Source organism: Musca autumnalis, unplaced genomic scaffold (genome assembly GCF_047663935.1).
Source record: "Musca autumnalis isolate F117 unplaced genomic scaffold, ASM4766393v1 scaffold_1, whole genome shotgun sequence".
Lineage (NCBI taxonomy): Eukaryota > Metazoa > Arthropoda > Insecta > Diptera > Muscidae > Musca > Musca autumnalis.
The window spans coordinates 206,435,128-206,452,087 of record NW_027411644.1 but is presented as its reverse complement, the minus strand read 5'-3'; the positions used below and the strand labels follow the sequence as shown (position 1 = coordinate 206,452,087).

At 37.3% G+C, this 16,960-nt stretch overlaps 1 protein-coding gene across 6 annotated transcripts in view; it reads left to right on the top strand.

The window, feature by feature from the left end:
- The window catches only part of larp (La related protein), a 101,741-nt gene that overhangs the window by 75,024 nt on the left and 9,757 nt on the right, over positions 1-16,960 (top strand). For 5 of the 6 annotated variants that reach the window (XM_073959938.1, XM_073959934.1, XM_073959935.1 and 2 more), the window contains one exon: positions 14,438-14,699. In XM_073959938.1, coding sequence (XP_073816039.1) covers positions 14,438-14,699 — 262 coding nt within the window. Of the gene's footprint in view, positions 1-7,213; positions 8,202-14,437; positions 14,700-16,960 lie in introns of those variants that run through there. The other variant, XM_073959939.1, reaches the window with a different exon arrangement.

The window sequence follows — 16,960 nt, the reverse complement described above, 5'->3', positions numbered from 1 at the left end:
AGTGACCAAGAAACTTCTGCACCAAAAATTTTGGACATAGGTCCACGTTTTCTTATAGCCCCCATATAACGGTACCGCCCAATTTCCGGTATCTTGACGTTTTTAGCTAAATATTCTGGCCGAATTAGCTATACTTTGGCATTTGGGGTTCTCAGTGATCAAGAAACTTCTCCAACAAAAATTATGGTCATGGGTCTACGTTTGGCTACAGCCCCCCATTTAACGGTACCGCCCGATTTCAGATATTTTGATGTTTTTAGGTACACTTTCAGACCGAATTAGCTATAATTTATCATTTAGGGTTCGGTTCCCAGTTACCAAGAAACGTCTCCACCATGAATTATGGACATAGATCCACGTTTTTATATAGCTCCCATATAACGCTACCGTCCGTTTTCCGGTATTTTTACGGTTTTAGCTACATTTTCTGGCCGAATTAGCTGTAATTTACCATTTAGGGTTTCTAGTGGTCAAGTAACTTCTCCACCTAAAATTGTGGCTAGGTACTTTCACAACAGAAAAAAGAGTACTTCATGGTGGAGGTTACAAATAGATCGGTCCAGCCGAACTTAACGCATTTTAACTTGTTTTGTTTAACATTGCATCGCTCCCGAGTTCTCATTGTTGAAAAATAAGAGAGGGGGTCAAATGGTCGAAATAGATTAAAAGTTTATCTAAGAGTGAAATGAAGTGGATTTGTGTGCTATTATTTTCCTTTTCGCAAGAATACTCCCGCTTGAATTCGAGTACAGTGAAATTAAATCTAGTTGGAAGATGGGAACCCACTCCTTAGGGTACCTCCTGCACAAAAGTTCGAAATTTTTCGCTAAAATAGCGAGCAAGATACATAAGTGTCTCGGATCGTTTTGATTTTTTACAGGAGGTTCTCCTTGCGGCCTCTTTTGTTAGGGTACAATTTTTGGGGGCATATCCATACTTTCTGAGAAATGAACAAAAGCTCTAAAAATCCTTTTCCGAAACCAACTTAAATAACTGATATGCAAGATTACTTAGGAATTGAAAATCTGATTTGGCCGCAACCTTATTCATCGTAGAATTTCTTCCACACGTCGTACATCAAGTTCCAAGAAGGGTACCTACATCGGGACAACATTTTCGGGTACCTGTCTCACAAAAGTTCAAAATGTTCGCTTAAGAATAGTTTGTATTTGAGGGTGGTTTCGAAATGTTTATATAATGATATAATGTGTTTGGTGGGCAAGCCCCCTCTTCCAGGCATAACGATCCAAAAGATTTAAAAAATTCTACGGTTACCAACAAAATGGCATAGGTCCAAACTTTGCACATCGTAATAATTCTTATCATTATCACTACTGCTTTTTGAAATTGCTTCCCATTTGACAATATCTATGATCACTTCGACAATACATAGTATTGGGCCAATCATGTCATTGGATCCTTTAACAATATGATTACATCAACTTTAACCAACTTTGGAAATATTACATGTGATCTTTATACTAAAAGTTATTATTTTGAAAATGTATATGAGAATTATAAACAACTAACACAAAGTATCACTAATAGTTCTTTGTTTCAAATTTTTAAATTTTGATAAATGTTTTTGTTTTATTTTTATTATTGTAGAAAAATAGGGGTACGAGGGCTAATATATAAGTTTCTGACCTAATAATGAAAACGCGAATATTTATCATCAAAATGTTTTTAATGTTTTTCAAAGCATTCAAATGCGACGAAAATCGTTAACCACGTATTTTTCTTGACGTGTGGGAATGAAATGAAGTCATTGGTTGTCCATCTAGGGCTGTACGGCGAATGACCCACCAATTCCATGTGTTTTAGGCGGTCAAAATAACGCTGGTTTGAGCCAATATGAGAGAACTCGCATTGACATGGCGCACAATGATTAGACTTCTCTTGTTCGTTTTTCGAATTTCTCATAAGACTTCAGTCAAACAAATTGTGGTGTATGACTCACAATTGGTCGCCCTACGTTGCTTGAGCTGAACAGTCGCCACATGACAAGTTTTGCTGAAGAAACAGGCGACGATTGCTTAGAAGAGCTTCTTCCACAAACAACTATTGTTGGATTTGGTTTGTCTTCAGGAACCCACAATGTCGATTGCTGTTTTGTTTTAGGCTCATACGCATTGATCCATGATTCGTCACCTGTGACGATCTTGCAAACGTCGCTTGAAGCAGCGCGAGCATATTTTTTTCTTTGCACCAATTGACACTATGTTCCATAAGAAAACCCATGGAAGACATTGGTCTTCTATAAAAATACCCATTGCTCTTCTATAATATGAGCAATTGGTCGTCTATAAGAAGAACTTTTGAACTACTACAAGAATATTAATTGAACGCCTGTAAGAAAATATATTGATCTTCTATAAAGGTCCCCTGCTCCATTTCTTTGAGAAAATCTGTTAGCTTTTATAAGACAACATATTGGTGCCTTATATAAAGGCGTAAATATCATCAACATAAAGTCCATTTTATACAACTTTTTTTTGGTCCAAATGTTGAAAATTTTAAAATTACATATTTACACTATATTTTTATATGAATTCAGAATGCTGTTTGTATATGGCTATTGTGTAGAGACTGAAGGACTGCATTTTATTTACCAGATTAAATAAGTTAAACTTTGTTTTTATTTGCTCGCTGCAAACTTTTCCCCAAAACAAGAAAGAGGCTTTATACACCACCTCTGCATGGGCATCTGAACAAATGTCATAAACCTTTTGAACTCAATTTGTACATTTCACAAAAGTCCACTTAATTCAAAACAAAGCTTTCTTTCCCTTTCCCCTGCCTGTCGTCCGTCGTCTTGCACGTTACAAATGATAGCAACTACAGTCGGTTACTCATCGGGTTTGGTGTGCAGGGTGTAGTAAAGAGAAATTGCAACAACCGGATAAAGGTTTACTTTTGTGTTGAATATGTATAACCGGGCGGACGGACTCGAATGCGGCTCAAGCAAGCATAATTGTGGTGGTGCGGTAATTTTTTGCTTCGTGTATATACATAGCTGCGTAATTGCAATTTTAAGCGGCAGCCGCCATTATTATTTATTTTGAAAAAAGAAAACAGAACGAAATGCAAATGCAAAAACAATTAAACTTTGTTGATTCGGGCTGTGTTGTCACTAGGTCTCTCTTTCCTCTGCTCGTCGTTATTTGACTTGAAATGAAAATATGGCTTTGACTTTCAATATCAGTGTTACTATTGCAGCGTTTTTTATTCCTAGATTATACATATCTTTACGGACGCGTTTTTTGGGCAGTGATTTTGACTGTACTGTTCCTAAAAGTAGCCAATGGAGAGTTTGTCTGTCTGTGGAAGGGGCGGAGGGAAATGTGTTGTTGGTTACCATTTATTGTAGATTCAGCTTGTCGTTGGAGCCTTATCTTGTGGATATGGATGCAGTACTACTCCAATAGTCGTTCGCTAATCCTAGGTTTAGATTCAAATGCAAACTCCTCGTTGCGGTTCTCCAAGATGACCACTCACACATCTGGTCATCAGAGCCGCATAAAAGCTAGTTTGTCAAGCAAATGTGTCTTAGCGATGAGTTAAAAATTTTTAAATGAGCCCTCAGATTTGTATAGCTTTATGACCCTTCTGGTGTTAGCGACATTGGCGTGGCGGTTTCAAATAAAACAGCAGTCAGTGGTGGCATACCAGTTGAGTTGGACGATTTGGGAATCAATGAGCATAGTCTTATTGAGATTATGGCCACTACACGGCGATGGACGCAATGTACTAAGCGTTTCCGGGGTTGGATATAACGAGATGTGAACTGTGACCATTATGCGAACTGTGTCAGGGAGGCAGATATGCCTCTAGCGCACTATAGGGCACTGATGTTAGATGACCAGGTCAGCAAGTTAGGGCAGAGTTAAGTAAGGTCAAGTAAAGGAAGCGTTTCCGAAGAGCGTGACGAACCAATACTGAGGATCTGGTTCAACATAAAGCTGAGTTCCTAACTGCTCGTAGGACGTAGAAGAACTAGCTATCTAGCTGCAAAGAAGACAACTGGAAGAGCTTTATACAGGATACCTGGGATAAATCCTGGGGAAAAGTATTCCGTGTGGGTATGTATGGTGAGTCTGAGCGTCAGGTTGACATACAGGCGTTGCATATTATCTGACGACTGCCTTGGTGTGTGCGGGAAACTTAGGGATTATGTTGGTGCAAGACCGGAGACTCAATGAGTTCTATCGCTTTTTGGAAACTGGGTGAGCCTCCGGTCTTGGAACGTCATGAATGTGTGGCAGTATCTGCCGGATTAGGAGTAGAAAATCACCAGGTGACTGGAATGATGTATAAAGCCATGTGAAAAATCATGCTTGAGTATGTTGAGTCCGTTCACAGTGGTTGCATTAGTCATGGGTAATCCCGCGTGCTTGGAAACTGGCACGAGTTGTAGCACTGGTTAAGACGCCTGATTGAGTGAGGAGTAATCCTTGTTCGTATAGGGCATAAGCCTTCTCCCTGTGCTTGGAAAAGTGGTGGAGAGGATTATGGTGGCAAGGCTTAAGGAGAGCTACAACTAGGGTTTGTCTCTATATCAGACCGGTGGATGCATGTGCAGAATTGTCTGAGAATGTCAAGTGCCAAATATGTCCTAGACATATTTGTGGGCGTTAAGGGCGTATATGACTTCATTTCTTGGGATATCGTGCTCGCTAAGTTGTCTGAGATCAGGTGTCAGGAATTTGTTCCGTGTTCTAGTTATTTTAGTGAAAGAAGGGCTTGTGTTATGGGATCCAGTAAGACGATTTGTGCAGGTGTGGAGCGAGGCTGCCTCAGGGTTCCATCTGTGGGAGCTAGCGACCACTTTTAAGATCTGTGCGTAGGCTTATGACCTGGTTATCATGATTAAGCCTGCCATGGGTATCGTGGTGATCTGGAGTGACCAACCGGGAATTGAGGTGCCGAGTGAGAAGACGGTGCTAATGCTGATAAAAAATCAGATTATATAGTCGGGCAATTTGGTGATCATGGCATACGGCACCTTAGTCAAGTACATACATATATGGTGGGCTTTTTGATTGTCTTTGCAATATATGGAGCATCTATATGACATACCGCAGCAGAGTCTGCTATGGGACGAAGAATGTTCTTGTGTGTCCATTATTCTGGAATCGAGATGTAGGGCTGTTTTGGGTATAACTTATGGAGGGGCGGATTTGGATTTGACTAGTGCTGTTGGAGACAGTCGAACCCGTAACTGTTTTTGTAGATTCGCACTTCAAGTGTTTGATAGGAGAAGAATTAGACTTAGTGGAGGTAATCTTCTCAGATAGTCATCTCTGCAATTTAAACGTGTTGGTGTGTAGGAGTATTGATTCGGCGCTGTGGATGTCGTGCAGTTCCCCGGGTGGATGAAATTGTTGTGTTGTCCGTTGCCCCGGTGGCTTTGACCCCTTTGTACAGTGCGTGAGGACAGTATGTTCATTTTTTGTGGTATTGTGTTGTATCCAAGCCTACCGGAGGCTATATTCTGGTACAGTGGGTGCCATGTACACCTAGGCAGTTGACGTTGGCCCCTATGTGGGAGCATAGCGGTGGCTGTGGTTTGGATGCAAATCGCGGGTAGAGATTTGGCTCGAATGCGGAGTTGCATTATCAACCAGGTGACTGACTCAAAGAAAGGCAGGAATAGGTGATCCCCTCAAAAACCGTATGAGCGAATTGGTACTCGTGCTTTTGTGTGGGGGCGTTGGTAGACGCATTGTTAAAGCTAAAGTTTGGTTTGCAACTGGCCGAGGATGATTGACTCCGGCCTTCTCATTCAATTGTATTGTTGTCCGTTGCCGCAGTGCCTGCTGAGCATATGTGTAGTCCGTGATGACATCATGTTCATTGTTGGTGGTCCTGTGGTGGTGGTTTTCAGCTGGCCACTACTCCGAGGCTGTTTGAAGTACAACTGGTGGTAATCTTCGCTACTAAGCCTGACCGGAGGCTGTATTCCCGTCAAAAACCGTATGAGCGAGTACCACGAGTACCAAAGTGCTTTTGTGTGGGGGTGTTGGTAGACGCATTCTTATTTCTGAAGCGTGGTTTGCAACTGGCTGAAGATGATTGACTCGGGCCCTCTTAGCTGAAGGATGAGGATATTAGGCCGCGCAGTGCAATCCTTCGGGAGAGTAGTGTACGAACAATGGCAAAGGGAGGCTGATGTACGATGTCTCCCGTGAGGCTGGCATGCATTTCCAATTGTAATGTTGTCCGCGGTCCTTGTGGGCCCTCGGATCTAGTCTGGTAGTTGGTGTTGGCTCCCTGGTGAGAGCAACGGCGGCTGTGGTTTGGATCCAAATCGCGGGTAAGACTTTCGTTCGCATGTGGAGATGCATTATCAACTGACCCAAAGAAAGGCAGGAGGAGGCGATCACGTCCAAATATGTGTGAACGAATTGGTACTCGTGCTTTTGTGCGGGGGAGTCGGTATGGTGTGTTGGTTATATTCACCCAGTGTTAAGAGCACTGTGAGATAGTCCGTATGACAGGTACTCACATAAAACACCACAACTTATGTTCCTGTATGTAATTTATTAAATCACTGCGTTATGTGGCATTGTTCCTAATTAAGATTTTATTGTCATTCGGATCTAATTTTCGTTAATAAAAACCCAACGTTTTCTAGAACTTTTCCGCCCTTGTGTTAATTTTCTTAATGTCATAAAAATCGAAAATGAAATGTTTTTATTGCTGGTGGTGTTCCCCATGACTAACCACGATGCTGCATTGAAATTTGATACAGGCAACCCAAATCCACTTAAAACGCAATTAATATCAGAGAAACCGACAAGTGCGGCGATTTCAAGTACTTTGTTCTTGTGTGTACCTACCATATGTGTGAAAACAGAAAGGATTCATTCATTATCAACTGATGATGATGCTGATGCATCGAATCTGGATAAACAAAACAATAACAACAACAGGTCATTCAAATGCACCACGAAGATAAACAGAACACACATTCTTATTATTGACGTTTTTCGAAAAAATCGGAACAATTCGGTCATTGTTTTTTACCTTGGGACCAACAGTCGATGAGCCAACATGTGGATGATGCGATGTCGTCGTTGTTGTTTATGTTTTTGTTTTGTTTTTATCACTGTTTATTGCCAGTCAATAACCATCTCCTGTGAACTCTCACTGTTGCATATTCTCTCCCTGTGTATACCTCAATGACTGTCACGATACAATACCCGTTTCCATAGCGTATTGTGTTCATGTCACGTATACATGATTTTATTCTCTCTGTTATTGTGCATGGCATGTTGGGAGACAACACTCGCCGCCCTCTCTCGCTGAACTAAACGACCAAACCGGCAATGTAAAAATTCATATTCAGTCACTGCGCCAAACTAAATTCAATCAGAACATCTTGAACGGTCGTACAAGACGCTCGCTATAAACCTCCAACGCGGAATATCACAGAAACTAAAAAATTCTGTATTCTATTCTTAATAGAGAAAAAAGAAAAACACAAGTGAAGAAGCAAAAAATATCTACCACAATAATATAAAAAAAATCTAAAGAAAATTAGGTCGCTTTTTTGAACCAAGAAAAAAACGACATTGAGTGCTCTTTCTAAAAAACGACTAACTTTTGGTCGTTTTTATTTATAATTTTTTGCCGAATAACACATTAAATCTACTTGAATTTTAATAAAACAAGCGTGTTGTGTGCTTAAATGAAAATTAAAAACATTATTATCATTCCATTATTAAATGATAAGATTAGCAAAACAAATATTAACTTTAATCAAAATAATCGAAAATTTCATAAAGTGAAGATAAGACAATGTTTTGTGGACACCACCATTTAGTCTAAAGAAAATAATCGCTACTGAATCCCTGAAAATTAAGTGAAGTGAAAAATTATCACAATATTCACAACAACAACTTCAATGTGTTACTGTTCTATAAGAAAATCAAGCTATAAGCCAACAACAACAACCACCACCACCATCCAACAGCCCAGCCTATGGAAAAAATATACATAAACAGACATTTTTTGTTTTAATTTACGTTTTTGGTTGGATTTTAATTTTATTATCAGTTTTGATTGAACTTTTTTTGTAATTATTATTATTTGGGCATTAAACTTTATACAACGCCTATCAAGAGAGACAACACCACATCTGCAGAGCCAGAGTCGCCTATATGATTGATGATTTAACTTAGCTTCATCACAAAAAGGTATGAGATAAAAATATTTCCATTTTTTTTAGATTTCCACCTTGTAAGGGTTTTCAAGTGCCCTTTGTGGGGATTTTCTATAAAGTTTTTTTTATAATTACAGTGATATTTTTATATCTTTGTGTAGAAATATGTAATCAGCCTTATTCTGAACGTTAGTCTAAAGACGGAGTGCATAAAAATAAAATGTTTCCTTATGGAAAATTTTCATCTTCAAGAAAAATATTCAGCCTTATTCTGAATTTAAAATTAAAATTTATTTTTATACCCTCTGGTTTTAGGCTAACTAGGTTATATATAAGCTTTGATATGATCAAAAATGTACCTCGTTGTAACAATGGTTTTAGACCCTTAGTATGTGTATATGAAATCCATTTCAGACAATTTGGAGGAGATTTATTCCTGCCCGTCCGTCACTCTGTATGTCTGTCTTGCTGGCTGAAGTGCAAAATAACTCTCAAACGGATCAATCGATTTGGTGCATAAATTTGGTACTCGTAATATTTTTCCAAACATAGATCTAGTTCGAAGATGGGCCATATTGGTCCTTTCGGTACCTCCCCACACAAAAATTCTAATTTTTTTCGCTTAGATGATCCAAAATTTGTTCAGACATTTATCCAGTTCAAATATGGGCTATATCAGTTCACTACTTCCAGTAACTCACATACAAAATTTTACAGAAGTTCGGTCAAGAGCATGTCTCGAATAGTTTTGCATTATTTTTGCATCAAGCTGTCCTCACGGCTCATGTCACAATGGTCAATTTTTTTCGGGCGCAAGTCCATACTTCCTCACATAATATACTTAAAGCTCTGAAAAAAAAACCTGCCGGTATCAACTATCCGACTTGGCTAAACTTTATACTATCTAAAATTTCTTCTAAGAATTACATGAAGTTCCGAAAAGGTCTACTCCTTGTTGTCCTGTTTATAGCGATATAATGTTTTTCTGAGGCAAGTATATGCTTCGTGACATAATGGTCCAGGAGCTCTAAAAATCCTACGGCGACAATCTTAATAAATATTCAAGGTGTTGTTGGCTGACATTGGTCCAGCCTTTGCCCAACCTAATTTTTTTAAAAGTACATTAATTTTTAGATGGTTAATATGGAACAATACGTAGTGTAGTTTAAGAGGTCTTCGAGGATTGCTTTCACATTTTCATGGAAGGTACTACTACTCTTTGTGGTTCTGTTTACAGCGATATAATTTTTTTTCGTTTGCAAATCCATGCTTCCACATATAACGGGGCATAAGACGGTAATACACTCGCACAACCGATTTTTTGTGAAATTTTTACCACAGGTATGTCTCGTTGTCTTGAACACCATCTTCATACTTCCATACTTCCCGAGATATAGGACTTTAAAGTTCCCAAAATATGTAGCCGAGGGCCGGCTAATTAGAGAAAAAATAATAATATAAAATAAAGTTTTGTTTCCGTACCCTCTTGTCCATAGGATAAAGTCTAAAGACCCCTATTTAGAAAACAATTGTAATTTAAAAGAAAATTTTATGCCCGTTCCCGAGACTTGCACCTGTCCATAAGAGAAAGTCTTAAATCCCCGGCCGAAGGCCGGCTAATTTGAGAAAAATTTATAAATTAAAATAAATTATTTTTTTAAGTTCCCTAGATTTGCCCCTGTCCATAGGAGAAAGTCTTAAATCTCCGGCCAAAGGCCGGATATTGCAAAAGAAAATTAAAACTTAAAAGAAAATTTAGAATTTTAAAGGCCTATATCTCGGGAAGTATGGACTTCCCAGAGATGATATATTTTTGTGTTCAAGACAAGAGAGAGCGTGTATACCCCTCTTGTTCCTATAACGGTTCAAAAATTTACTTTGGCCAAAAAAAGTGGCTGGTGGTCACGATAATCGAAAGGTCCAACCTTTGCACATCATAAAATTTCTCTCAAGCGTACATTAAGTTTCAAGAAGTTGTATATCGGACAACAGCTTCGGGTACCGCTAGGGTGGTTCAAAATTCCCGCTCATGTTCAGTTTAAGGGCTGTTTGAGTACCGTTTTGAAATTTTCATCAAAGGTAGTCATTATGATTCTTGTTACAATGATCCAATTATTTTCGTGGGCAAGTACCTATAGGCCTCTTGGCATAATGGGCCAAAAGCGTTGAAAAATCCTACGGTGTCCAACGCGATAAGGTCAATTTTTTCTCGTCATAATATTTTGCTCATGTATAAATCAAGTTCGCAGATAGACTATATACGACAACACCTTCGGAAACTTACCTTCCTCACAAAAAAATTAAATTTTCGTTAAGTCCTTAAGTTGGACTTGGCTGCTCGAGTGCTCCTTTGCAAAACTTCTCTTAAAAAAGCCTACGTTAGAATTGACTTCTGAAATTAGGTACACTTCCAAAATAGTCAATTTCAATTGGTTCATTCCTTCTGGTACCTCCTTGGCAAAAGTTCTCTAAAAAACCTTCGTTAACCAGCAAAAATGTCTGGTTGGCACGATAACTATCGAAAGGAATAACTTCCGAAATTAGATCAATTTTCAAAATGGACTATGGCTGGTTGGCACTATATAATTGCTCCACAAACATCCATACGGGACAAGGGAGACTTCCCTCATATCAATGAGTGCACCACGATTCATATTAGCTCAATGATATGGGACCTACTGCTTATTGCCGAGTCCGAACGGCGTGTCTTAACATACCACTTGTAGAGAAGTTTTACATGGGTGAAATACTCAGGAATTGAGGGGTATTTTGCCACAGTTGAAATTTTGGATTTTGCCTGGCCAGGGAATCGAAGCCACGACCTTCAGCGTGAATGGCGGGTGTGCATAATATGACTTCTGGGCGCAATAAGGTACATTGCACCAGGGTGACACCTCCAAAATTGTTCATTTTGTTTGCTGGATACATATTCACATTCACAATCCATAACAGACTTCTTCGTCTGGATTTTGAAATGAAGTATTCTCTCAAACCTCTATAGATATTGAAAGATTCGGGATTTAACGGTTCTTAGTTAAACCAAAAATACCATCTTTGAATAAGTTTTCTTGAAATTATTTTTATTTAAAATCTTCCACTTGATTTAGACCTGGCTTGAATAGCTCTATGAAACCTTATAAAAATAATTGATTGCCTACTTAGATTATCAATAACAAATTACCCGCAAAGACCTTCCAAAAAATGCATCGACCCATAGAAAAAGGCAATTAATCAAGAGAATGAAAAGAAAAACAAAATCCACAATAAAAACACGCCTCGAAGGTCTTTGAAACCATCGATTGTTTCAACGAAAGACCCCCACATGTGATGTTTTTCAACTGCATTTTATATTTGCTTGAAAAACAAACTATGGCGGCATCTATTGATTGGTTGGTCCCCCAGTGAACCACTTTTTGATTGTTTGTTAGTGGACAGCAGTCCGTTCCCCACCTCGTCTACACTTGGCCGCTTATTTTATTGAATTTACACTTTACACCCTCCTCTTAATTTTTTCTTTACACTTTCTTTTTTTAGACAGTTGATGCATCCACATATTTACACATTTCCTCTAATTAGTATGACATGGAAAGACATTTTCCTCTACACTACATGCGTGAGTCGTCCAATGTGATGATTGTTCGTCCGTTCGGTTCATGTTCCTCTTTTAGGGTTTCTTTTTGACATAATTGTAAATATTAGGTTTAGTTTTCTTTCGGTTATGTCGACATTATTTATTTTTCTTTTGGTAATTCTTTACTGAGCCACTTGGGAAGATGACAAATTTGATTGATATATTTATTTTCCCGATTTTTTTCTCGTAATTTGAAGGGGAAGAAGCAGTGTGGTGTTGAAGCATTGCAATATGTGACAAAAGAGTACATATATTTTCAACATCTTGGTAAAGTTTCAACTTTAAAATAATACTAAATAATTCTAAAAATTATCTTAGCCTAAAAAAGGCAACATTTTCAAATAATTGAGATTTTCGATCCAATACTAAGACAAAAATTGTAGCCAAGACAATAGTTTAGTTAAGAACTCTGTAGTACATCGCAAAAGCATTGGAACGCTCCTTCAGGCAGTTTAGGCCATGTGAAAGTGCAAATTTTGGTAATTTATTAATATTTTCACGAAAAATTTGCAATTTCGCAAGACCAAATCTGTCTGAAGGAGCGTTCCAGTGCTTTTGAGATGTGCTAGAGAATTCTGAACTATTGCCATGGCTACAATTGTTGCCTTAGTAGTATTGGATCGAAAATCTCAATGGTATGGTTTGTTATAGGCCAAAAATATCAAAAAAAAAAAGTGACAGAAAATGGTAAATTTTTTACACTTTCCATTTTTTACCATGAAAAGGAAGTTTTCTTTAGTTTAGAGAATGTGACACGAAGAAAAATTGCAAATTTCCAAAAAAAAAAAAAAAAAATGGTCAAGTGGACTTTTTTGTTCAGTACAATCCTAAGAATAAAAAACGCGAAGCGCCCATTAAATTGTTCAAATCGCCCCACCCTCAATAAATATGTGTTTACACACGAATAGTATCTTTACAACGAATATTCTTTATAACGTAGCCAAAGTTCGTCACCAGCCGCTACAATATAGAGAAGTTCGACTGTATATGTACATATTTATTTGCAAGACTAAAATAATTGTTGAAAAATTAAAAAAAAAAAAAAAACAAAAAAAACTTTCCCTCTTAATATATTTTTCAAAAATTTCCCAGTGAAAAATCTTTAAGACATGTTTTTATTCCTTGAAATAACAAAAATTTCCCCAAAATACCTATACCAAAACAAATAGGTATTCCCATTTAAAGGTCATTTTAGGTAATGCTTAACTTGTTACCTCATGTAGGTAAAAATCTTTCACTCTCCCCTTGAAAAAAGAAATCACACGCATTCACAACTCTCTTTCAGGATACCAACATATGAGAGTTATGCCAAAAAAACATTACCATCACACAGTAGCTTTGTTTTGTTCTCTCATCATACATCTCGTTCTCTCTCTTTGAAGGTCATGGAATGGCAGCTACTAGCTAGCCCACGTTTCCATTTTGACCAATAAAATCAAAGCTGCATTATTGTGAAACTTAACACGCAAGGAAAGGATAACAAAACAAAAAACTTAGTCATCCAAAAAATAACACGCCATAACTTAAATTCTCTTCCACCCCATCTATACCTCTATTTTGAGCATGACGCATTCTCTCTCTCTTATAGACATTATGATAATTTCTAAAGGAAAAATTTCATCACACGCAAAGACATTTTGCATCAGCCGAATCGCGCACCTACCCACCACCCAACAAAAGAATGTGTCAGAGTTGGGACAAAGAGTCATGGGAAGTGACTGCGTTTTTTACGGATTAAAAGGTGGGATAGTAGGGTTGGGCGATTTGAACATCTTAAGGGGAGCTTCGTGTTTCTGATTCTGGGGATTGTACTGAATAAAATTTCCACTAGACAATACGTCTATGTTGAAAATCGGGCTGCCTCGACTTGCAGTTTTTTCTTTTGGAAATTTGCAAATTTTCTTGGGCTTATATTTTGAAATCTATTGTAATTTTTTACTTATTTTCAAAGGCAGAGTTGGAGCTATTGTCTCGGGCTACTATTTCTCTGAGCATATTACTTAGAAAAGTAAAAAAAAAAATAGAAAATTGACAATTCTTTTCCACATTTTTTTATTTATTAATTTTTATTTCATTTAATTTTTTTGATATTGTGGCCTATAATAAACAAACCATTGAGATTTTCCATTCAATACTGAGGCAAAAATTGTAGCGAAGACAATAGTTAAGAGCTCTCTAGTACATCACAAAAGCATTGGAACGCTCCTTCAGGGAGTTTTGGACTTGCATTGTCACAAGGCCAAAAACTGTCTCTCTTTTGCTCAGTATAATCCCAAGAACCAGAAATGGCTTTCTCTTGATCTTTCTGGAGGTACTGCCTTTGTAATTGACATATACTTCAGTTATGGTTCCTATGCCCTTGAATCCTACCAAATTTCTTTGAAAAGAAAAACCGCTTTGATTTGATTTTTCTGGAAGTGCCACTTTGTTCCCATCTCTTTAAAACAACTACGCACATCGATATTTGTAATTGTAAATTAAAATTCTTCGTAAGCACTATTCTGGTGTTACTGACACCCACATAATTTATATGTTAATTGCTCACCGAATTACCCTATAAGGGTTCTATGTTTTTTTTCTATATCCATTATAATGGCAAAAATTCACTAACTTTTTGTATTTTTTTCGTTCTTTTATAGATATCAAAACAACAAGCTTCAAGTCCCAAAACAAGTTCTTCGCCATTGGATAAACGTGTCTTGCAACCCAAACAGCCTAAACAGCAAAAGCAACAGCAGCAAGCACAGAATCAAAACGAAAAACCACCACAACAGCAACCGGCTAACGATACTACTACTATTAGCAACAACACCACTAACAGCAGCAGCTCCAATAATAGCCAAAACGCACAGAATCCAAATAAGACACAACAGACCAATAAAGTTGAGTCCACAACCGTAGGTAAGTAACCAAAAAAAAAAAAAAAAAAAAAAAAAAAAAAAAAAAAAAAAAAAAACAATAACGACAAAAAAACTATTTTTCCAAAAATTATGTAGGTACACAGTTGAAATTGTTTATAAAGAATAACGTTTATTAGAAACATACAAAATAATTGGCCATAACTGACCTCACTAAGATTGACATGAAGTTCGACAATCTCAAGCCTCAATAAATGTATAATTTCAGACGATGTTAAATTTCCTGATGATTCCTGATTTCATGATTGTGGCCAAAGTTAAACTATGGTCTCTGATTCCACTCTCCTGAATAATTTAGAGTCTGCAGTGTCAGGAATGCAATTCGAAACGAATGACCAATATTTAAAAACAAAATTTGTAAAGCTCAGAAAGAGCTGCATTATTTTTCTAATGACAATCTTCATCATAACCAAGTTGGACCGTAAATCGTTTCAAATTCTTTATTAAAAAACGGAAAACATATACATATGGCCATTGAATAGTGTTTTTTTGGAACAAGAAACTGAAGGTAGAAATAAGGTGTGGTGGGGTGTGAATATTTTTGTTTGTTTATAATCATGTAGCCGATATTCTTCTGTTCTGATTGCTTGCTGCAATCGTATGTTTTTTTATTCGATCATAACACAGCTTTCTGTGTGAAGTTTTTGTTGGTTCTTCTTTTCAGTTTGTGTTTATTGCTTGGGTATTCCGATATCCAATGTATGAGAATTTTAAACTGCGTAGTTTATTTTATTATACCCGCCATACAAACAACAAAGGTATTCAATATTATTTCATATTTTCAATTGCTTCTTTTTTATTATAAACTTGATCGATAATTTGAGAAATCCACAATTTTTTACTTGTGTATACAAATATTTATATATAGACCTCTGGGTCTTCTCACACTGCTCAGATTAACGAGCAATGAAGGAGGCTACATATACACAGAGCGTCCAAAAGTTGTACTTCTTTTTAAACAAGAAGTGCCACCACTGAATGAAGCTCTCAAAAACACAGCTTTTTATAAGACCAAGTGTATAAGAGCCTATAACAGCAAAACAATTAAGATTTTCGATCCAATACTAAGACAAAAATTTTAGCCATGGCAATAGTTAAGAATTCTCTAGCACATCGCAAAAGCATTGGAACGCTCCTTCAGACAGATTTGGTCTTGCAAAAGTGCAATTTTTTCGTGAAAATATTAATAAATTACCAAAATTTCAATTTCACAAGGCCAAAACAAGCTGAACTGTTGTCTTGGCTACAATTTTTGTCTTAGTATTGGATCGAAAATTTCAATGGTTTGGTGGTTGTTATTGGTCAAAGTATCCAAAAAAGACAAAAATGGTGAATTTTCTACATTTTCGACTTTTTTACCATGAAAACGAGCTGTTTTTTTCTAAATAAAGTGTTCAGAATATAGCCCGAGATAATAGCTACAATTTTGCTTTTGAAAATAAGTCAAAATGTCAAATATTTTACGAAATATGAGCTCAAGAAAATTTGCAACTTTTCAAAAAATTACAAGTCGAAATGTGGAAGCTCGATTTTCACCGTTGTTGTTGTAGCAGCATACAAACCTACGTAGAAGCATAGGTTTGATGCTGGGTTGGCAGCCGCTGGCCGAAACACCACGGTTTCGGGTCAATCCGGTACGATAGAACCCGCTGCCGTGGGACTGCACCGTAGACTTATGGTCTAGTGAACTTTTTTGCTCAATACAATCCCAAGTGTCAGAAACGCAGCTCCCCTTAAGATTACATATTTTCCTTCCATACAAATCGACCCAGCTCTTGTGTACAGCCTTCAAAATGCGTAAAATCTGGAGGTATGGGCTATATACTAAAGTATGAACCTGTATTGATTATATTCTGCGTCGAGGTTTTCTACCCATTGAGAATCAGAAATACCAAGTTATAGTCACTACAGCAGAAAAATCCCTTAAAATACTTTACATCGAGAGCTATCTGTAATACCAATTTTTGTGGATAATTTTTTAATCACTAGCAACCCTAAATGGCAAAGTCGAGATATTTTGGTCGGAAAATATAAAAATAGTACACAAAGTAGGTAAAATCGTGAGGTATCGTAATATGGGGGTTATACTAAAATGCATATGTATCTATGACGCCAATTTTTGGTAGATACGTTTTCTGACCAATTGGAACCTTAAATTTCGATTTACTTCTATTGTTGTGTGAAAAAAAACCCACCAAAATACCGAAAATCGAGAGGTAATTTCAGTGGGAGGCTATATCAAAA